The sequence below is a fragment of the Scyliorhinus canicula genome, chromosome 1 (genome assembly GCF_902713615.1).
Source record: "Scyliorhinus canicula chromosome 1, sScyCan1.1, whole genome shotgun sequence".
Classification (NCBI taxonomy): Eukaryota; Metazoa; Chordata; class Chondrichthyes; order Carcharhiniformes; family Scyliorhinidae; genus Scyliorhinus; species Scyliorhinus canicula.
The window spans coordinates 216,414,594-216,438,612 of NC_052146.1; the positions used below are offsets into that span (position 1 = coordinate 216,414,594).

Here is a 24,019-nt window from a genome sequence, read left to right on the forward strand (position 1 = left end):
GTAGCCATGAGTAGCAACTACAAGATGCATTGCAGTAACTCACCAAGATTCCTTCAACAACACCTTCCAAACCCATTACCATCTAGGACAGGAGCGGTAAACACCTGGGTTACCCCACCACCTGGAGGCTCCCCTCCAAATCGGTCACCACCCTGACTTGGAAATATCGGCATTCCTTCACTTTTGCAGGACAAAATCATGGAACTCCCTAATAGCACAATGGATGTACCTACACCTCAAGGACTGCAGTGGTTCAAGAAGGCAACTCACCACCTTCTGAAGAGCAACTAAGGATGGGCAATAATTGCTGGCCTAACCAGCATACCCACATCCTGGAAATTAATTAATTTTTTATTGCCTATTCCAAATTGCCCTTGAAAGTGGCAGTAAGCTGCCTCCTTGAACCACTGAAGTCTGTGTGGTGTAGATGCACCTGCAGTGCTGTTAGGGAGGGAGTTCCAGGATTTTGACTGCTCTTCTTCTAGATGGTTATGGGTTTGGTGAGTTTTTGCAGTGCATCTTGTAGATGGTACACACTGCTGCTACTGTGCATCGGTGGTGGAAGTTTGTGGGTGGGGTGTCGATCAAACGGGCTGCCGATCAAACGGGCTGCTTTGACCTGGATGTTGTCAAGCTTCATTTTTGGAGTTGCACTTATCCAGATAAGTGGAGTGCATTCCATCATACTTCTGACTTGTGCCTTGTAGGTGGTGGACAGGCTTTGGTGGGTCAGGAGATGAGTTCCTTGCTGCAGGATTCCTTGCCTCCAACCTGATCTTGTAGCCACATTATTTATATGGCTAATCCGGATCAGTTTCTGATCAGTGGTGACCTCCAAGCTGTTGCCAGTAGGGATTTCAACAATGGTAATGCTGTTGAATGCCAAGGAATTGATGGTCACATTCCCTGGACGTGGTCATTGTTTGGCACGAATGTTACTTGCCACTCATCTTGCTGCATATGGGCATAAGTTGCTTCAGTATCGGAGTTGTGGTGAATGGTACTGAACGTTGATGATTCGAACATCCCCCACTTCAGGTGTTATGGAAGGAAGGTCATTGCTGAAGCTGGTTGTGTTCAGGACACTACCCTGAAACTCTTGCAGTGATGTCTAGAACTGAGATGATTAACCTCCACCAAACACCTTCCTTTTGCTAGGTATGACTATTGTTGCTCTGTTTACTTGCTATAAATATAGCAGTCAGTATGGTCGCCTTCCTTAATCCTAATTATGTTTACTTTCAGAGTTGCCAGGTATCTCTCGATGCCACCACAAGGTTCAACCTGAATACCGATCAAAGCCAATACACCAGTTAGTTAGTTCAAAGTCAATATTATTTATTTACACACACAATAAGAACTACTCATGCACAACAGTACTACAAACTAAACTATCTCTAACAGCTATACTTAACTTCGGGTGCCCACTTAGAGGAACAATGGCCGTTGTTCGGATCTGAGGCTAGTGGGTTCGAAGAGATACAAGAGAACAGCTAAGGTCGTCCGTCTGGTAGCGAGCGTTGACCTTGATGCTGGTGGAGAGCCAAATCCAAGAGAGCGAATCTCTCGTGGGGGTTGCTTCTTTATACTTAGAGGGGCTTTGTGTGCTTTTAGGTGGGCCTTAAACTTGGGCCCAATTAATTGGGCCGCTTCTCAATTATTGATCTTAACCAATAAAGGGGTGGGTGCCCTGATGGCTGGGCGTGTCTTAGGTGACCGTTGGTCATGCTCTGTTTTTCTGGCGCTGGGATGTCTTAACAGTATCAACTACCTGAATGTTAGCCCTTTGTTCCTTGGAGATGGGCCATCAATATGCTAATCGACCCAGAGTTTCAATTCTGTCTGGTAACTGCTTCCCAAATATACATTTAGGCACTGTGCCTGCTTGTTGTCTAGCATTGTCCACATTTCCCTTCATTCTCAGTGTCCATTTTGTGTGCTGGAAGTGGCCATCCCAGATGGCTACACTATAACCAGTGGAGAGTTCCCCGCCGCCGCCGATCTCCTTTACTCCAGTTTTCCTAGGGCTCCTTGATTTTGCAATGAGTCAAATGCTTTCTTGATATCAAGGCAGTCACTCACCTCCCCTCTTAAAGGAGGATGCACTTTTGATGCAACAGTTCAGAGGTGATGATTACTGGGATGATGGGGTTCTCTTATGAAGGTAGGGCCAATTGGAGTTTAGAACTAGCAGATGTGAAGAGTGAGCGGATTTGCTGCTGGGTGGATATTTCCCCTTGGAGAAATCTTTAAATTGGGGACCCCTTTATTTTTAGACAGGAGAGGAATTTCTTGTGAATTGTCTTCACCAGAGAGAAATGGAGGCTGGATTTATTAGAGGCCAAGTTGGACATTGATTTACAGGTGCCTATGTTTATTCTAAAGAAAACTATTTTTGCTCCCAAGATCCATAAACATGCTGAAACAAGTTGACACACAAGACAAAACCTTTAATAGAAAATTACATAACACAATAGAAAATTACATAACATTACAAATCAATTTTTTGATGCCTTTGTTTATAAAAGTGATTTTGAAAAGGTTACAAAATTGGGTTACATCTAATTACTCAACACATTTGGAGCAAGTTATTGCTGAGTTTGTTAGTTCACATCATTTACACTACCTGTCGGACTTCATACGACATTGCAGTCATTGTGTGTTGTAGCAGAAGTGCAGAAAATAGAAATTTGTCGCAGGACATTGTGCCTACATAAACAGAAGTTCTGGGAAGTTTCTGTCACCACCTTCCCCTCTAATGCTGTTGTCATTGAAACAACAGTCCACCTCAATTAAAGTGTTTCTGGAGTAGTGGTTTGAGATCTTGTTTCCTGGTTCAGGTTGAACATTGATCATGTCAATTAGGGCTGGGCAGAGTAGGATCTACTTTTCTCTAGCTGGTTAGAGGGTTACCCCTTTCTATTTGCAGTATGGTGGAAGAAACCTACAGAATCAATTCCTATTAACTTGATGCTTTTGAATGTGTCATGTAGTCACTAGGATCCAGAATGAGGTGTGGGTGGGGGAAGCTACACACCCATATGTGGGAACTGATGACACCAGCTGGAAAATCAAGAGCAAGGAGTGACCATCAGACTTCTAGCTCATAGACCCCCTTTGGACTTCCAGTTACAAGCGACAGAGGAGATCTGCAATTCAAAAATATTTAATGCGGTTCAAGAACAACTTTTAATCCATTGCCTCTGAAAATGTAATTCCATTTGTTTGGCAATGAAAGTAACCATGTGACTGACTGCATAAAAAGAAGAGCTTTGAAATAATTAGTGTATACAGGAAATGTATACACCCTTTACTTTGACTGCTAAAAGAAAGTGTAAATGTAAAACCAATGGTTTGACAGAACAAGTTCTGTCCCAACTTGAATTAAAGGAAGGAGCTTAAACCTCCTACTGCTCAGCATTTCATAGAGGATGATCCAAGTTCACGTGGTTTGATGCACCATGTTGCTCAAAGCACGCTGCCATCTCTGGAGTCTGGAAAAACAACATTCAGTCATCAGTTTTTTTGGGGGGGCAGTTGTAATTTGGAAGTACTATATCTTATAAAATTGAAGGCTTCCACAAGGTAAAGACTCTAGGTCAATAATTCAATTAATAATAGAAGGAAGCTTGTGTGTAGTTTACTTATTTCAAATTCTACATCTAAAAATACAAAGTTGCTCCTCACGAGATTTAATTGCGAAAGTAACATATTACTTGCGTGATTCAGTGAATCACATGATGGGAAATACAGAAGCTGATCCCCACATCCAGTTTCTTATTAACACCAGCTGATTAGGAATGACTAGTTCCAGTGCAGGCAAGTGATCACGTATACCAAAAGGAAACAAAGTTTTAACGATTTTAATTAAAAAGTTTTAAGAATGTCAAAGCAGTGCTACCAACATAGAATCTACATTGCACAAGGAGGCCATTTGGCTCATCGAGTCTGCACCGGCCTTTGGAAAAAGCACCCCACTTAAGCCCATGTCTTCAACCTAGCCCCGTAACCCAGCAACGCCACCTAACCTTTTGGACACAAAGGAGCAATTTAGCATAGCTAATCCACCTAACCTGCACACCTTTGGACTGAGTGAAGGAGTCTGTGCTTAAAACTGGTCTACTCAAAAGGGACTGGATTGCTATGATTTTAGCAATGAGAGTTATAAAAACATAACATACTAAAAAAAACAGCTAAGCTTTTTGTAAATGGTTTTGATGAATATGGAGGAAATGGTTAATAAACCCAAATCTGACTGCCATTAATATGAGTCATCTCAAAGCTCCATGGTGCCCTCTAGTGGAATTGTTTGCAAGGAAGGAGAAAAGCATTTGTTTAAAACTAACAAGCTGGCTAAGACCATAAACTGGACTCTCCGATTCTGGGTGTTTACGGCAGGAAAACTGGCGTAGAACAGCCACCGATATCCCGTATTGCTGGGGGCCAGCAGGATGGCAATGTAGAACACCCGGCTCTAGCAGCCGATATGCCCTGGAGAATTGCCGGGTCCGTGGCCACGCATGCACGCAGCGGCTGCGCCGTGCTTCACGGCGGAAACAGCCCGCAAAATAGGTCCCCCCCCACCTTTGGCCATCTCGCACAGCCTGGAACCCCCCCCCCTCCCCCACAGTGCCCCCAGCCCCGAATAAAGTTCCCCCCAGCCCACGGATCGGCCCTCCCCACCACAGCCACCAAGCCGCGTTCTTGACGGAGGAGACCTTGAAAGACCAACGCCGTCGGGAACTCAGCCGGTATGGGGCTGAGCCTCGGTGGGGGGGGCATCAGGCAATGTCCTAAGGCTGTCAATACATGGCGCGGCGTACGCTGTGTATGCTGCTTTGGAGGGGGCCGAGCATTGCGAAAGTGGCACCACCCCCGATTCTGTCGTAAACTTGGATTCTCCGGCCAATCGTAATTTTGCCGTTGCCGACCGGAGGATCCAGCTCCACGTTTTTATGTTCAGGATTTACTGAGAAATGGGAATAATTTGGCTGCCATAATATCACTTCCTATCTGGGCACACAGGCTGTCTGTTCATAATCACGCCCACATAAACTGCACATTTACAGTTGGTCAGTAAATGAAGGTCATGGAAAGGACACTACAAGGTTAAAGTGCATTACAAATCCATTTATTTGTGTCCCCCAAATTGCAGATTTTGTCCCAATAAATGGAACCGTACCATCTTACCCTTTTGGAAACCGTCTCTCTGAAGGTATTTAGACAAAGACCAAGAATGTTAGGCTGTACAATAGGTACAAGCTAATGGGGCGGCATGGTTGCACAGTGGTTAGCATAGTTGCATCCCAGCTTTGATTCCCAGCTTGGGTCACTTTGCAGAGTCTGCAAGTTCTGCCAGTGCATGGGTTTCCTCCGGGTGCTCCAGTTCCCTCCCATAGTCCAAAGATGTGCAGGTTAGGTGGATTGGCCATGCTAAATTGCTCTTAGTGTCCAAAAAGGTTGGGTTACGGGGGTGGGGTGGAAGTGTGGGCTTGGATGGGGTGCACTTTCCAAGGACCAGTGCAGACTCGATGGGCCAAGTGGCCAACTTCTGCACTGTAATTTTAAAAAAAATTTAGAGTACCCAATTCATTTTTTCCAATTAAGGGGCAATTAGCGTGACCAATCCACCTACCCTGCACATCTTTGGATTGTGGGGTGAAGCCCACAAACATGGGGAGAATGTGTAAACTCCACACGGACAGTGACCCAGGGCCGGATCGAACCTGGGACCTCAGTGCCATGCAGCAGCAGTGCTAACCACTGCGCTACCCGCTGCACTATAAATTCTATGATCTAATCAAGTGTTCCTTTCAGACGGCACTTTGGAGATGTTGGTGTGGGACTGGAGTAAGAGACTGGTTTTCTATCATAGAACAACATTAGTTAGCCAGTTGAGGTTTTAAGATAATCGTAATTTTCTGGTTGCTTTTACTGAGGTTTTTTGTCTGATTTAATTGTTCTAAAAGAAATTGAACAGGCCAGGGCTTAAAGGTAATAGAAAAATATGTTAAAAAACAGGTGAGATAGATGTAATGGAGGAGAGTATGGGGATTATAAATACCACCTTAGGTCTTCCAGTCGTGCCCATGGAGTTAGTGAGTGGTCGCACACAGGGCAGCTCTGGCTCAAAGGTGGTGATTTGGGCATTTTATAGCTCCGCCAGGAAAGTGGTGCAGAATGTGTAGAGGGAGAAGTTCTCCCCAAGATTGGCATTCTACTGTCCACCAGACCCAGCAAAAAACAGTTAAAGATCTGGCTAAGTTGGAGACCTGTGGCGCAGCAACAATTACGAGAATGGTAGAGGGGGAAGGTTCGCTGTCAGTGGGAAAGCCCCAGATGGAGCAGTTGATGGCCTTCATCAAGGCGGAATTTCCCCAGCAAAGGAAGGAGATGCACAATGACTGGTCAAACGCCATTGAGGGACCAGTAGCACTTCTGCAAATATCAATGGACCGGGTGGAGAAGTGCCTCGAGGCGCAACGGGCGATGATACGAGAGGGGGAGAAGGTGATGTCCGACCAGCGCAATCGGAGTGCGTCTTTGGAGGCCGAGGTGGGAATCCTGTGGGATTATGCAAGTCGCTGCGAGTGAAGTTGGGAGAGCAGGAGAACAGGTCCAGGCGGCAGAACCTGCGAATTGTGGGTCTGCCACAGGAAGATTATATGGGAGGGGAAGGTGCCGAGGGTAAAGAGGACTCTGTTACAGAGACAGAGACAAAAAGGGGGGTTAGCGCTCCCAAACCTGCTGCAATATTATTGGGTGGCGAATGTGCAGATGGTAAGTCGATGGTTTGGGGGGGGGGGGGGGGGGTTGGTAAGGGTGGAATGGGTCAAGGTGGAATAAGAGTCCTTTAGGGTGTCCAGTCTGAGGGCTCCACTGCTGTTAGCTCGGGGAGAAGTATACAGGGAGCCCGGTGGTGCAGTCAATGGTCAGGGTGTGGAATCAGTTGAGGAGACATTACGTTTAAAAAAAATAAATTTAGAATACCCAATAATTCTTTTTCCAATTAAGGGGCAATTTAGCTTGGCCAATCCACCTACCCTGCACATCTTTGGGCTGGGGGGGGGGGGAGTGAAGCCCACGCAGACGCGGGGAGGATGTGCAAACTCCACACGGACAGTGACCCAGGGCCAGGATTCGAACCCGGGTCCTCAGCGCCGTAGCCCCAGTGTCTGCGCTGAGACATTTTAAGTTGAGGAGAGGATGTCTGTGTCGACGCCATTGTGTGGGAACCACAGGTTCAATCGGGGTGATGGATGGGAAATGGAGGGAGGTGCTGCTGAAAAGGATTAAGGACTTGTACTCGGAAGGGAAGTTTGCTGGTCCGGATGAGTTGCGGGGGAGGTTTGAGTTGCCGAGGGGTCGCGAGTTTAGATATATGCTGGTTCAGGACTTTGCACAGAAAGTGTGGAGGGCATTTCCCAGGTTGCCCGAGTACACTTTACCGGAGCGACTGCTGCTCCTGGATGAGTTGGAGGGTAGAATTGGAGAAGTTTAGGGGTGATTGGGGGAGCAGGGAAGGTGCAATTTGCGAGGATCACGAACAAATGTGAGGGGGGGGGGGATAGGCTGGGGACTGTGGTGCAAGGCGATGAGAAGGGTGAATTCAACCTCCTCCTGCGTGAGGATGAGCTTGATTCAGTTCAAGGTAGTGCACAGGGTTCATTTGACTCGGGCGAGGGTCAGTGGTTCTTCCAGGGGGTGGCCGATGAGTGCAGGAAGTGTGGGTGGGGGCTGGCGAATCATGCATACATGTTCTGGGGTTGCGAGGAGCCGGAGAGATACTGGGAAGCGGTGTTTGGGACACTGTCTTAAGTTAGTGGGATGGAGGTCAGGCTGGACCCAATGGTGGCGACTTTTGGGGTATTGGAAATGCCAGAGCTGCTGGTGAGGAAAGGGGCCGATGTTATGGACTTTGCCTCTCTAATTGCCCGGTGATGGATCTTGTTCAATTGGAGGTTGGATACACTGCCGGGGGGGGGGGGGGGGGGGGGGGAGCCCTGCCCGGGGGCCTTGCACGACTTTCTCCGGGTGGAGAAAATTAAGTTTGAGTTGAGGGGGTCAGCAGAGGGCTTCGGTATGATGTTCTTCACGACGCTGTTTGAGGAATTGTTCGTCGCGGGGAGGAGAAAAGGAGAAAAATAGCACAGACTGTGGACTGTGATTTGTGGAGAGTGCATTTTATTTGTTGCTGTTTGACACATGTTTGGAATAAAGTATATTAAAATAAATAAATCAATAAAATACCAGCATAGACTAGTCGGATAAACTGGCCTCCCAAACTCTACCCTACACAAACCAGAATTCAGCCAAAACCCTGCTGCGCATGACCCAACTCTCACCACATCCTGGTCACCCATTCTTCCCCTCACCTGCATTGGTTCCTGATTAGGCAATGGCTCAATTTTTAAAAAATTTTTAAATTTTTTTTTTATAAATTTAGATTACCCAATTATTTTTTTCCAATTAAGGGGCAATTTAGCGTGGCCAATCCACCTACTCTGCACATTTTTGGGTTGTGGGGGCGCGAAACCCACGCAGACACGGGGAGAATGTGCAAACTCCACACGGACAGTGACCCAGAGCCGGGATCGAACCTGGGACCTCAGCGCTGTGAGGCGGTTGTGCTAACCACTAGGCCACCGTGCTGCCCTGCAATGGCTCAATTTTAAACCCTTTCAAATCTCCTCTAGCCCTATAATCCTTGTATTTGCACTTCCAATTCCGGCCGATCGTACAGCCCCGATTTTAAATCGGCGGTCATACCTTCATCCCAATCCACTCTAAACTCTGGAATTCTTCTCTATAAATCTCCACCTCTCTCTTTGACCATGCTTTTGGTCACCACTGTAATATTAAAGTACATGACTCTGTATCCAAGTGTGTTTGATAAATCACTCCTGTGAAGTGCTTTGGGATATTTTACTGTGTTACGGGTGCTATATAAATGCAAGTTGTTGCTGTATCTTCTCCACCATCATTCTTTGTTCAAAATTCTCAAATTGCAATTCGCACATTCTCTGGATAATTAGTCCAGCGAGATAACAACTACACTATAGTTGGTGAATAATTCAAAAAGGAAGCAGGAATAAAATAGCCTGACTAACTTTTAAACTTGGAAACACCTCAATCAAATGCTTTTAGTGGTATGCATGCATGTCAAGGAGGCTAGAATTGGCACACTTATTGCATTCACCATGATACCACCAGCATATCAGCTGGAATTATTATCAGTGTCAGGATCTCTCTCTTACAGTCACAGGGTCGTTAAGAGAATCCAGCTGAATTTCTACTAGAAAAACAATAATACTGTTCTAGTTTAGAACATAAGACATTGGAGTAGGCCAAAGGAACCCCATTCCTGCTCTATCATTCAGTGAGGTCATGGCCGATCTTCGACATCAACTCCACTCTCCCACCCTTGCTCCGTAATCCTGGATTCCCTTGGTGTCTAAAAAATATGATCAATCTTAGTGCTGAATATATCCAATCACTGATCATGTACAGCTCTCTAGGGTGGGGAGCTTCAAAGACTCACAACCTCCAGTGAAGAAATTGCTCCTCATCTCAGTTATAAATGGCCAAATCCTTATTGCAAGAATATGTCCCCTAATTCTAGACAAAAAGTTGCATAGGAGAAACAAACACGCAAAAAATCAATAATTCTCCAGATTCTGGTCGTTCCCAAACCAGGGCAGCACGGTAGCATTATGGATAGCACAATCGCTTCACAGCTCCAGGGTCCCAGGTTCAATTCCGGCTTGGGTCACTGTCTGTGCGGAGTCTGCACATCCTCCCAGTGTGTGCGTGGGTTTCCTCCGGGTGCTCCGGTTTCCTCCCACAGTCCAAAGATGTGCAGGTTAGGTGGATTGGCCATGATAAATTGCCCTTAGTGTCCAAAATTGCCCTTAGTGTTGGGTGGGGTTACGGGGATAGGGTCGGGTGCTCTTTCCAAGAGCCGGTGCAGACTCTATGGGCTGAATGGCCTCCTTCTGCACTGTAAATTCTATGAAATAAGAGGATTGATATTTCGGTCCAGCTATGTGTGAAAACAATGTAAGGTATTTAGAATCACAACGCTCGGGCCTTCATACAAAACCTTTTTATAATATATTATAGAGCCCGCCCCAACGCAAACTAAAATTCACGCATGGCGGCACGGTAGCACAGTGGTTAGAACTGTTGCTTTGTAGCACCAGGGTCCTGGGTTTGATTCCCGGCTTGGTTCACTGTCTGTGCAGAGTCAGCACGTTCTCCCTGTATCTGTGTGGGTTTCCTCCGGGTGCTCCGGTTTCCTCCCACAAGACCCGAAAGACGTGCTGTTAGGTGAACTGAACATTCTGAATTCACCCTCAATGCACCCGAACAGGCGCCGGCGGTGGCGACTAGGGGATTTTCACAGTAACTTCATTGCAGTGTTATAGTAAGCCTACTTGTGAAACTAATAAAGATTATTACTATTAATAAGAAATCACTGTCAATGAAGCTTTAAAGAACACAGCAGCACATTATACATATTCTCTAGCAATAAAACAATATAGAAGCAAGGCTCTTGATCAATCACATTCAAGCCATAATTAATTACTCTTTACCAGTACGGAGTGCCCTTTGATACCAGCAGCTTCCAATTCCTGATGCTTTGGGTCCAGATCACCTTTTACCATATTCATAGCTGTAAGAACTGATAAGTACAGGTGTGCAGCATGCTCATTCAGTGCCTTGGATTGCCTTGCTATCAATTCGAGTGTCTCCTTGAGAACTAAACAGTAGCAGAAGTGATCAGAAAAGCAACTTAAAGTATCATGGCTGATAAGTACAAAAACAAAATGCTGCAGGTTCTGGAAATCTGAAGTAAAAACAGAAAAAGACTGGAAATATTCAACAGGTCAGGTAGCATCTGTGGAGAGAGATAATCAGGTCAATGACCTTTCATCAGAACTGAAACGTTAACTCGGTTTCACTCTCCACAGATGCTGCCTGACCTGCTGAGTACTTGTAGCATTTTCTGTTTTTATGACCAGTAGCAAACAACCTCCACAAAGGTTGCGAAGAATTTTCAGAAATTATTTTATGCCATGTAAAAATAATTGATACATTTAATAACCAGTATCGCTAAAGCCAATTATCTAGTCATTATATCATCGCTGTTTGTAGGAGCTTGGCCATGTGCAATTTCGCCATTGCATTTCTCATGTTACCACAACGACTGCACATCATTGGTTGTAAAGCAGTTTGGGCTGTCCAGAAGTTGTGACAGACGTGATTCTATCTCTCCATCATCTCTTACAACTTTTCCATTGGTTCTGTGTTGTCAAACTGCTCAATTTGCAGTCTCCAATAAAGAGCTAAGAGCCATCTTCAAGCAGTTTTGGGCACCTTCCCTTCGGTTCAGTCATTTTATTTGACTATGCTTTTGTGAAGCACTTCGGGATGTTTATCTATATTATTCAATATGAGTACAAGCTTTCTTTTTTAAAAGAAGAAAAAATAGCCAGTCTGGCTACAGTCAATTACCTTAAAGTACAGAAGCATGATTTTTATTTTATTTTTTTAAATCCACCACCGTTCCGATTTTTTTTTGTTTCAATCATATTAATAATAATCTTTATTAGTGTCGGCAGTGCCATAGCACAGGTGGTTAGCACTTTTGCTTCACAGCTCCAGGGTCCCAAGTTTGATTCCCGGCTTGGGTCACTGTCTGTGCGGGGTCTGCATGTTCTCCCGGTGTCTGCATGGGTTTCCTCCGGGTGCTCCGGTTTCCTCCCACAAATCCCAAAAGACATGCTGTTATGTGAATTGGATATTCTGAATTCTCCTTCCATGTACCAGAATAGGTGTCGGAATGTGGCGACTAGGGGATTTTCACAGTAACTTTATTGCAGTGTTAATGTAAGCCTACTTGTGGCAATAACGATTATTATTCTATACAAGTAGACTTACATTAACACTGTAATGAAGTTACTGAAAATCCCCTAGTCGCCACACTCCGGCTCCTGTTTCAGCAACAAAATTAAAAGATCTCTGACAGGAAGTAAGTGACATATTGCTCTCTCACAAAAAACAGTAACTGAAGTAAGAACTTCACATTTGAGATCATGAGGTTTGTGTTGGACAAAGGCACTAAAGGAAACTGAGACAAGTGAGTTAATTTTCAGATCAGTCATGATATCACCTGATGATGAAGGAGCTGTGCTCCAAAAGCTAGTAATTCCAAACAAACCTGTTGGACTTTAATCTGGTGTCGTAAGATTTCTTACAATGATCTCATTGAATGGCTGTGGAACTGACATAAGGGGCCGAATGATTTCCTCCTGGTCCAAGTGAATCATGACTTAGATCACTGCACGTTAGCAGTATCCGACGGAAAAATAACAGTGAAACCCTTCTGCCTCTAAGCCTCCTATTAATAATGATTTTCACAAGCATTCTTCCGAGTTTTCATTCATAAAAAAGGGAGTGCAGATAAAGTACGGTATTAAATACGAAATGTAGCGTTTTCTGCACCCTAAAAGGTTTGTACCTGGGGTGGTTGTGGTCATTGACTTGAGCAGGTGTTCTCCAGATTTTAATACAGTTTCAGTCAGCCCTCTGTGTTCCTTAATATCATTCCTAAAAGCCTGGAAAGACACAAACTCACATTCTGAAGCTCGATTTTTACACAAGAAAATCAAAAGTTCATTTACTTTACAACATATGAACTAATTCCTCTGTAATAACAATCTATTCACTGAGTGACTTTCTGTCCATTTTGTCTACACCTGTGTTGTCCCACTGCTGGGCCCACCATCCATCTACCAAACGCACAGCAGGTCAAAGGTCTGACAGACCCTCCTCCTCACCCACATTACAGGTGCACCTAATCTTCATACACATCCAGCTCATCAACAGCCCTTATCCCCACCCGCATTCCCAGCCACTCTGACAATCATCTTGGCTAATGGCCCCCTGCCCTGTAAACCTGCTTCACATGAAGCCTACACCTTGCTTTGATTTTCTGTTTGCAACATCAAGGGAGGTTGATCAGCAATTAAATCTATTACCAGAGTATTGATTGAGACAGTCTATAAATCAACCAAAGCAATCACACCTATTATAAATAATGCAGATGGGGCAGCACGGTGGCCTAGCACAACCGCCTCACGGCGCTGAGGTCCCAGGTTCGATCCCGGCTCTGGGTCACTGTCCGTGTGGAGTTTGCACATTCTCCCCGAGTCTGCGTGGGTTTCGCCCCCACAACCCAAAAATGTGCAGAGTAGGTGGATTGGCCACGCTAAATTGCCCCTTAATTGGAAAAAATAATTGGCTAATCTAAATTTAAAAAAAAAAAGAATAATGCAGATGTTGGAAATAAAAACAGAAAATGCCAGAAATACTCAACAGGTCCTGTGGTGTCTGTGGAGTTAACATTTTGAGTATATAGTATTCTTCTTCAGAGATAAAGAAAGGTAGAAATGTGATAGATGTTATCTTGTTTAAGAGGGGAGGAGCAAAATAGAAGGTCGGGGATAGGTTGAAGCTTAGGAGACCTTCGACAAAGATGTTTTGGACACAAGATAAATAGAGATAGAGAGCACAGAACAGGCCCTTCGGCCCACGATGTTGTGCCGAACTTTTGTCCTAGGTTAATCATAGAATTTTGGACACTAAGGGCAATTTATCATGACCAATCCACCCAACCTGCACATCTTTGGACTGTGGGAGGAAACCGGAGTACCCAGAGGAAACCCACGCACACACGGGGAGGATGTGCAGACTCCACACAGACAGTGACCCAAGTCGAAATCGAACTTGGGACCCTGGAGCTGTGAAGCAATTGTGCTATCCACAATGCTACCGTGCTGCCCTGAAGAAGAAATTAATCTACACTCCATTATTCTACCCTAATCCATGTACCTATCCAATAGCCGCTTGAAGGTCCCTAACGTTTCTGACTCAACTACTTCCACAGGCAGTGCATTCCATGCCCCCACTACTCTCTGGGTAAAGAACCTACCTCTGACATCCCCCCTATATCTTCCACCATTTAACTTAAATTTATGTCCCCTTGTAATGGTTTGTTCCACCCGGGGGAAAAGTCTCTGACTGTCTACTCTATCTATTCCCCTGATCATCTTATAAACCTCTATCAAGTCGCCCCTCATCCTTCTCCATTCTAATGAAAAAAGGCCTAGCACCCTCAACCTTTCCTCGTAAGACCTACTCTCCATTCCAGGCAACATCCTGGTAAATCTCCTTTGCACCTTTTCCAAAGCTTCCACATCCTTCCTAAAATGAGGTGACCAGAACTGCACACAGTACTCCAAATGTGGCCTGACCAAGGTTTTGTACAGCTGCATCATCACCTCACGGCTCTTAAATTCAATCCCTCTGCTAATGAACGCTAGCACACCATAGGCCTTCTTCACAGCTCTATCCACGTGAGTGGCAACTTTCAAAGATCTATGAACATAGACCCCAAGATCTCTCTGCTCCTCTACATTGCCAAGAGCCCGACCGTTAACCCTGTATTCCGCATTCATATTTGTCTTCCAAAATGGACAACCTCACATTTGTCAGGGTTAAAATCCATCTGCCACTTCTCAGCCCAGCTCTGCATCCTATCTATGTCTCTTTGAAGCCGACAACAGCCCTCCGATTTTATTTTTTAAAAATAAATTTAGAGTACCCAATTCATTTTTTCCCAATTAAGGGGCAATTTAGCATGGCCAAACCACCAACTCTGCACATCTTTGGGTTGTGGGGGCGAAACACAGGGAGAATGTGCAAACCGGCAGTGACCCAGGGCCGGGATCGAACCTGGGACCTCGGTACCGTGAGGCAGTAGTGCTAACCTCTGCACCACCGCGCTGCCCCAAAAAGGGAGTGTTAACGGTAGTGTCAAAACTAAAGAAGATGCTAATAATGGCAGAAAGGTAAGATCGCAGAATGTGTAATTGGCAGAACATCACGACTATTGTTGTTTGTGAGAATTTGTGGTGTGCAAATAGGTTGCAATGCTTCTTACATTACAACAATAACACTTCAAATAGTAACTGCATTGGCTGTAAAGCACTTTGGAATAACCTGAGGTCACTGTAAAAATGCAAGTTTATTTTACAATCAACCAAAAAGGTTTTTTTTTTTTACATTTAGGATTGATGAGCACATAATTGAAGAGAGTACATTGGTCAGTACAAGGCATCAAGACGATGACATCAGAAAGACAGGATTAACTAAAAATAAGTGCAATTTTCATGAGGTTTCAATCCAAAACTCTTCAAAAATCCATACTACCAACCCATAGTTTTTTCTAAAGAAAATATTTTATCGAAGCATTTGTAATTTTCACAGTTTATCACATTAACATTTCTTAAACAACCGCGCGGGCCGACACACACAAAACACCTAAAAGAACAAAACACATGTCCCCTACTACCCCCGCCCGATTCCTTAATTACCCGTATACTAAGTTCCCTGTCCTTATCTAACATTGCCATGCCTCCTGTTTTCCTCCCCCCCCAACCACTTTTCCCCTGCCCCTCCTTATTGCTGACATTCAATTTTCCTTGAAGAAATCGATGAACGGCTGCCATCTCTGGGCGAACCCCCGAGTTGATCCTCTCAAGGCGAACTTGGTTTTTTTCCAGACTGAGAAACCCTGTGTGGTAGTCACCACTGAAGGGCTTGAGGTACATAATGAGGAGGTGTTAGTGATTCTGGAATGTGTGAAAACAGATAATTCCCCTGGGCCGGATGGGATTTATCCTAGGATTCTCTGGGAAGCTAGGGAGGAGATTGCTGAGCCTTTGGCTTTGATCTTTAAGTCATCTTTGTCTACAGGAATAGTGCCAGAAGACTGGAGGATACCAAATGTTGTCCCCTTGTTCAAGAAGGGGAGTAGAGACAACCCCGGTAACTATAGACCAGTGAGCCTTACTTCTTTTGTGGGAAAAGTCTTGGAAAGGTTTATAAGAGATAGGATGTATAATCATCTGGAAAGGAATCATTTGATTAGAGATAGTCAACACGGTTTTGTGAAGGGTAGGTCGTGCCTCACAAACCTCATTGAGTTCTTCGAGAAGGTGATCAAACAGGTGGATGAGATTAAAGCAGTTGATGTGGTGTATATGGATTTCAGTAAAGCATTTGATAAGGTTCCCCACGGTAGGCTATTGCAGAAAATACAGAGGCATGGGATTCAGGGTGATTTAGCAGTTTGGATCAGAAACTGGCTAGTTGATAGAAGACAAAGGGTGGTGGTTGATGGGAAATGTTCTGACTGGTGTCCAGTTACTAGTGGTGTACCACAAGTATCTGTTTTGGGGCCGCTGCTGTTTGTCATTTTAAAAAATGACCTGGAGGAGGGCATAGAAGGATGGGTGAGTAAATTTGCAGATGACACTAAAGTCGGTGGAGTTGTGGACAGTGCAGAAGGATGTTACAAGTTACAGAGGGACATAGATAACCTGCAGAGCTGGGCTGACAGGTGGCAAATGGAGTTTAATGCAGAAAAGTGTGAGGTGATTCATTTTGGAAGGAATAACAGGAAGACAGAGTACTGGGCTGATGGTAAGATTCTTGGTAGTGTGGACGAGCAGAGAGATCTCGGTGTCCATGTCCATAGATCCCTGAAAGTTGCCACCCAGGTTAAGAGGGTTGTTAAGAAGGCGTACGGTGTATTAGCTTTTATTGGTAGAGGAACTGAGTTTCCGAGCCATGAGGTCATGTTGCAGTTGTACAAAACTCTGGTGCGGCCGCATTTGGAGTATTGCGTGCAGTTCTGGTCGCCACATTATCGGAAGGATGTGGAAGCATTGGAAAGGGTACAGAGGAGATTTACCAGGATGTTGTCTGGTATGAAGGGAAGATCTTATGAGGAAAGGCTGAACCAAATGGGCCTGTTTTCGTTAGATAGAAGAAGGTTAAGAGGTGACTTAATTGAGGCATACAAGATGATCAGAGGATTAGATAGAGTGGACATTGAGAGCCTTTTTCCTCGGATGGTGATGTCCAGCACGAGGGGACATAGCTTTAAATTGAGGGGAGATTGATATAGGACAGATGTCAGAGGTGGGTTCTTTACTCAGAGAGTAGTAAGGGCGTGGAATGCCCTGCCTGCAACAGTAGTGGACTCGCCAACACTAAACGCATTAAAATGGTCATTGGATAGGCATATGGACGATAAGGGAATAGTGTAGAGGGACTTTAGAGTGGTTTCACAGGACGGCGCAACATCGAGGGCTGAAGGGCCTCTACTGCGCTGTAATGTTCTATATTAGGTGATTTGTGGTAAGGCCCCTGTACTACAGGTACGCGAGTAGTTCCCTGCCTGCTAGCTCCGCCCAGTAGGCAGAGTATAAATATGTGTTCTCCCTGTACAGCAGCCATTTCGCCAGCTGCTGTAGGAGGCCACACATCTTAGTGTATTAAAGCCTCGATTGCATCCAACTCTCGTCTTTGTGTAATTGATCGTGCATCAATTTAATACACTAAAGTTTTCAGAAGATGGACCTCCGCATCAAGCCGGATCGCCTGCAGCTGGATCGGCAATCAGGCAACGCCAAAAAGGACTTTGAACATTGGCTAGCCTATTTCGAAGCTTACATCAGGTCTGCACCAGACCCTATCCCGGAAGCTCAAAAGATTCAGATCCTCTACATGCGGCTGAGCTCCAACGTCTTTCTGCTTATCCAGGACGCGCTGACCTACGACGACGCCATGGCGCTACTGAAAGAAAACTACGCTCAGCGGACTAACACACTTTACGCCAGACGCACCCTCTCCACTCCCTGGTGAGTGAGTAGAAGGTTTCTGGTGTGCACTAATCCCCCTTGTCAGAGACTGTGACTGTCAGGCCGTCATGGCCATGGAACACTCGAACTTGCTTATGAGGGACGCTTTTGTTACGGGGATACGGTCGGATTACATCCGCCAGCGCCTCTTAGAAGGGGCCACGCTCGACCTCGCGTCAACCAAAAAGCTTGCGCTCTCACTGAATGCCTCGCGTAACATTCAGGCCTAAACCCTCGACCGAGCGCCCCCCTCCTACGCATAGTGGACTCCGCAGACGGCTGCCCCATCGGGGACGCCACTCGGCCAAACCCACGCCTGAGCCGCGCGCCCACCAACTAACCCTGGGGGGCCCAAATATTACTTCTGTGGGCAGCCAAAACATCCCCGACAACGTTGCCCGGCCCGGAGCGCCCTTTGTAAGGCCTGCGGCAAGAAGGGGCACTTCGCTGCGGTGTGCCAGGCCCGCTCAGTCGCCGCTATTGTTCCGACCCCCCCCATTGTACAGCCAGTGGGCGCTGCCATCTTCCCCTCCTCCGACCACGCACAGCCAGTGGGCCCTGCCATTTCCCCCTCCTCGGACCAAGTGCGGCCCGTGGGCGCCGCCATCTTGTTCAACCCCCATCACGTGCAGCCCGTGGGCGCCGCCATCTTGTCCTCCCCAGGAGTATCAAGTGCCGCCATCTTGTTTTCCCCATGACACGTGCGGCCCATGGGTGCCGCCATCGTACCAGGACCCATGCCCCCCAGGCACCACTTCACCTTCCACCATTGACGGCCAGCCGCGTCTCGCCTCGGTCACAATTGACCAGTCTCGCCCACACAACCTAGCAACTGCCTCTACAAACGTGAAAATTGATGGGCACGAGATCTCCTGTCTGCTGGACTCCGGGAGCACCGAGAGCTTCATTCATCCCGATACGGTAAGGCGCTGCTCCCTTGCAGTACACCCCGCCAATCAGAGAATGTCCCTGGACTCCGGGTCCCACTCCGTGGCGATCCGGGGGTCCTGCATCACCACCCTCCCCATCCAGGGCGTGGAGTTCAGCGGCTTCCGCCTCTACGTCCTCCCCAACCTCTGCGCTGCCTTGCTACTCGGCCTGGACTTCCAGTGCAACCTCCAGAGCCTAACATTGAATTTCTTGCGCCCCTACCACCCCTCACAGTGTGTGGCCTCGCGACCCTAAAGGTCGACCCACCTTCCCTATTTGCAAACTTAACCCCAGATTGCAAACCCGTCGCCATCAGGAGCAGACGGTACAGTGCTCAGGGCAGGGCCTTCACCAGGTCCGAAGTCCAGCGAGTGCTTCGGGAAGGCATCATCGAGGCCAGCAACAGCCCCTGGGGAGCCCAAGTGGTAGTGGTGAAAACTGGGGAGAAACACAGAATGGTCGTGGACTACAGGCAGACCATCAGTAGGTACACGTAGCTCGACACGTACCCTCTCCCATGCATATCTGATATGGTCAATCAGATTGCACAGTACCGGGTCTTCTCAACTGTGGACCTAAAACCAGCTCCCCATCCATAAGGCGGACCGCCCATACACTGCCTTCGAGGCAGATGGCCGCCTCTACCATTTTCTCAGGACTCCCTTTGGCATCACCAACAGGGTCTCAGTTTTCCAATGGGAAATGGACTGAATGGTCGACCGGTACGGGCTGTGGGCCACCTTCCCGTACCCTGACAATGTAGCCATCTGCGGCCACGATCGGCAGGACCATGACGCCAACAATGCCAAATTTCTCTGCACCGCCACTCTCCTCAACCTAACATACAACAAGGAGGTGTGTGTTCAGCACGAACCGCCTAGCCATCCTCGGCTATGTGGTCCAGAACGGAGTTCTGGGACCCGATCCCGACCGCGTGCGTCCCCTCATGGAACTCCCCCTCCCCACTGCCCCAAGGCCCTCAAACGTTGCCTGGGGTTCTTTTCTTACTACGTCCAGTGGGTCCCAAATTATGCGGACAAGGCCCGCCCACTCATCCAATCCACGCTCTTTCCCCTAACGGCCGAGGCTCACCAGGCCTTTAACTGTATTAAGGCCGACATCGCCATGGCTGCCATGCACACAGTCGACGAGACGTTACCATTTCGCATCAGACGTCGCTCTAGCCACCACCCTCAACCAGGCTGGCAGGCCCGTGGCATTCTTTTCACAAACCCTTCATGCCTCCGAAATTCGGCATTCCTCCGTCAAAAAAGAGGCCCAAGCGATCGTTGAAGCTGTGCGGCATTGGAGGCATTACCTGGCCAGCAGGAGATTCACGCTCCTCACTGACCAACAGTCGGTAGCTTTCATGTTTAACAACACACAGCGGGGCAAGATCAAAAACGATAAAATATTGAGGTGGAGGATCGAGCTCTCCACCTACAACTACGAGATTTTGTATCGTCCTGGTAAGCTCAACGAGCCCCCTGATGCCCTATCCCGAGGTACATGTGCCAGCGCACAGGTAGACCGACTTCGGACTTTACACGACAATCTTTGTCACCCGGGAGTCACATGTTTGTACCACTTCATCAAGGCCTGCAATCTGCCCAACTCCGTCGAGGAAGTCAGGGCAATCACCAGAGATTGCCAGGTCTGTGCGGAGCGCAAACCGCACTTCTTCCAGCCAGACCGTGCACGCCTAGTGAAGGCTTCCCACCCCTTTGAACGCTCAGCGTGGACTTCAAAGGGCCCCTCCCCTCCACCGACCGTAACACGTACTTCCTCAGTGTGGTCGATGAGTATTCCAGATTCCCCTTCGCCATCCCATGCCCTGATATGACGTCTGCCACTGTCATCAAAGCCCTCAACACCATCTTCGCTCTGTTCGGTTTCCCCGCCTACGTCCACAGTGACAGTGGATCCTCATTCATGAGCGATGAGCTGCGTCAATTCCTGCTCAGCAGGGGTATCGCCTCCAGCAGGACGACCAGCTACAACCCCCGGGGAAACGGGCAGGTGGAGAGGGAGAGTGGGACAGTCTGGAGGGCCGTCCAGCAGGCCCTACGATCCAGAAATCTCCCGGCTTCCCACTGACCGGAAGTCCTCCCCGACGCACTGCACTCCATTTGGTTGCTCCTATGAACTGCGACTAACGACACACCCCATGAACGTCTCTTTGCCTTCCCCAGGAAGTCCACATCCGGGGTGTCGCTCCAAACTTGGCTTGCAGCTCCAGGACCCGTACTCCTCCGTAAGCATGTACGACTCCACAAGGCAGACCCGTTGGTTGAAAGAGTACAGCTACTCCACGCTAACCCGCAGTATGCCTACGTAGCGTACCCTGACGGCCGCCAAGATACTGTCTCCCTCAGGGACCTGGCACCAGCAGGTTCCCCACACACACACCCCTCCGGCCCGGCGCCACCCTTCCCTTCCCCGGCGCACCCAGCCGCAACTCCCGCCCCAGGACAATCCGTCCTCCCCTGCCCACGCCCGAGGATGACGAGGATTTCGGCACAATCCCAGAGTCACCGAAGACCAGGCCGACACCGGAATCGCCGCCACCACTGCGGTGCTCCCAGCGGCAGATCAAGGCTTCGGACTGACTGAACCTGTAACTTGATCGGGACTCTTGAAACATCGCCCTTGTGTATAATTCCCCTCCACCCCGCTGGACTCAATTTTCTCTCTCTGTATTTTAAAATGTACTTGTATATAGTTCTCCACCACCCCCCCCGGACTCCATTTTAACAGGGGGTGAATGTGGTAGTCACCACTGATGTATATATTAGGTGATTTGTGGTAAGGCCCTGTACTACAGGTACGCGGGTAGTTCCCTGCCTGCTGGCTCCGCCCATTGGGCGGAGTATAAATATGCGTGCTTCCTGTACAACAGCAATTTTGCCAGCTGCTGCAGGAGGCCACACATCTTAGTGTATTAAAGCCTCGATTGCATCCAACTCTCGTCTTTGTGCAATTGATCGTGCATCACCCTGCCATATCGCTGACCCACACTCCTGACTTCAGGGGCTCCGAGTCCCTCCATCCCAGCAAAATCTATCTCCAGGCCATCAGGGAGAAGGGCAGGACATCGGTCTCCCTCCCGCCCCTTGGCTCCCCGGATTTTCCGATACCCTAAATATTGCCAGTGCTGGACTTGGAGTTACCCTGCTCATCCGGGCTGCCATCATGTGGGCCCTGTGGACCACCTTGAACTGGATCAAGCCAAGTCTGGCACATGATGAGGATGAATTGACTCTCTTCAAGACTTTTCCCACAGTTCAATTTCCAGCTCTCCTCCCAACTCCTCTTCCCACTTCCTCTTCACCTCTCTGATAGGGGCCACGTCCCACTCCATCAACTCCTTGTATATCTCCGAAATGCTCCCCTCTCCCACCCCTGTTTTTGACATCACCTTGTTCTGTAGTCCCCTCAGGGGGAGGCGGGGAATGCTTGGAATCTGCCTCCGTACAAAGTCCCGCACCTGAAGGTACCGAAACCCGTTCCCACCTGGCAACTCAAGCTCCTCTTCTAGTGCCTCCTGGATGAATAGGTCTCAATCCCTGCCCGCTGCCATCTCTTAAAGCCCCCAGCCAGCCCTCCCACCGGAGCAAACCGGTGGTTGTCACAAATCAGTGACCACACTGACGCCCCCTCCAATCTCATGTGCTGCCTACATTGCCCCCACACACTTAGGGCTGTCACCACCACAGGGCTTGTAGAGTACCGAGCTGGTGAGAACGGCAGAGGCGCCATTAGTAAAGCCTCCAAACTCACACCCTTGCAGGATGCCGCTTCCACTCGCTCCCAAACCGACCCCTCCCCCACTACCCACTTCCTGACCATCGCTATGTTGGCCGCCCAGTAATAGTTAATAAAGCTCGGGAGGGCCAAACCCCCCTCACCACGACCCCGTTCCAGGAGTGCCTTCTTTACTCCCGGGGTTTTACCCGCCCACACAAAATCCAATATCAGCGTGTTCATTTTCCTGGGAAAAGCCTTTGGGACAAAAATCGGAAGACATTGAAAAAAGAGCAGTCTCGGATGGACCGCCATCTTTATTTCCTGGACCCTCCCCGCCAGCGTCAGCGGGAGCATGTCCCATCTGTGGAAGCAAGTCCCTTTTCATTTGATCAACCGTTTTGCCCAGATTTAACTTATGAAGCTGCCCCCAATCCTTAGCCACTTGATCATTTTTTGAAAATAATAGGAACTAATTTTCAACGGTAAAAAAAGGCTGATGAAAGTTGCCTACCATGCATTTATCCAGGGATGCATTGATACTGTCCATCCGGGGCTGTGGTGGCATCCAGTTATCTGTGGTTTCAGCAACCTCGTACAACCATTGGATCATCTCTTCAAGTTTAGAACTGAAGCTCTACTTGAACAAAACAGCTGCCCAGTTACACAGAATTACAGAGAACATACAGCAAAGAAACAGGCCATTTGGCCCAACTAGTCTGCACTGTTTATGTTCCATACCATTCCCTCCCATTCCATCTCATTTCAGTCCCAGTCCATCTTTCTATTCCCTTTCCTAGGAATAAAGGACCAATAGGCCAGTCAGCCGCTCAAACATGCTCCGCCATTCAATTAGATTGTGGCTGATCATTTACCTCAAACATCACTTTTCTGCACTATCTTAATATCCCTTGATGTTCAAGACAGAAATCAATGATTGAGCTTTCGGGGTAGAGAATTCCAAAGATTTGCCACCCTCCTCATCTCAGTTCTAAATGTCCTGTTCCTTATCCTGAATTTGTGGCCCTTTGATCTGGACCCTCCAGCCCGGGGGAACATTCTATCTACCCTGTCACGTTCTCTAAGAATTTTGAACACTTCAACGAGATCACCTCTCATTCTTCTAAATTCTCGAGAATGCAGGCCCAGTTTCCTCCCACCATTCCAGGGATTAGTCTGCTGAAAATCTGTTGCATTCCCACTATAGCAAGTATACCCTTCCTCAGGTAAGGAGACCAAAACTACACAATATTCCACCAAGACCCTGGCCTGTACAATTACAAGACATCCTTACTCCCGCACTCAAACCCCCTCATGATGAAGGCTTGTTTTCCTTGGAGCAGAGATTGAGGGGGGAATTGACTGAGATGTATAAAATTATATGGGGCTTAGAGAGAGTAGACGGGGAAAAACTTTTCCCCTTGGTGGAGGGATCAATGATCAGAGGTAAGGAGCAGGAAGTTTGGAGGGGATGCGAGGGAAACACCTTTATACCCAGAGGGTGGTGCGAGTCTGGAACTCGCTGCTTGAAAAAGGATGGGGGAGGCAGAGATTTGTGTATCATTTAAGTA

General features: G+C 47.7%; 1 protein-coding gene across 5 annotated transcripts in view; it reads right to left on the reverse strand.

Annotated features, from left to right (window-relative positions):
* Window positions 1–2,429: 2,429 nt before the first annotated feature.
* cep68 (centrosomal protein 68) overlaps window positions 2,430–24,019 on the reverse strand; it is a 57,762-nt gene continuing 36,172 nt past the window's right edge. For 4 of the 5 annotated variants that reach the window (XM_038807456.1, XM_038807428.1, XM_038807448.1 and 1 more), the window contains 4 exons: window positions 22,963–23,085; window positions 12,524–12,620; window positions 10,596–10,762; window positions 2,430–3,494 (listed from right to left, as the gene is read on the reverse strand). In XM_038807456.1, the coding sequence (XP_038663384.1) occupies window positions 3,423–3,494; window positions 10,596–10,762; window positions 12,524–12,620; window positions 22,963–23,085 (459 nt within the window). In that variant the 3' untranslated portion in view covers window positions 2,430–3,422. The remainder of the gene's footprint in view (window positions 3,495–10,595; window positions 10,763–12,523; window positions 12,621–22,962; window positions 23,086–24,019) is intronic. The other variant, XR_005461883.1, reaches the window with a different exon arrangement.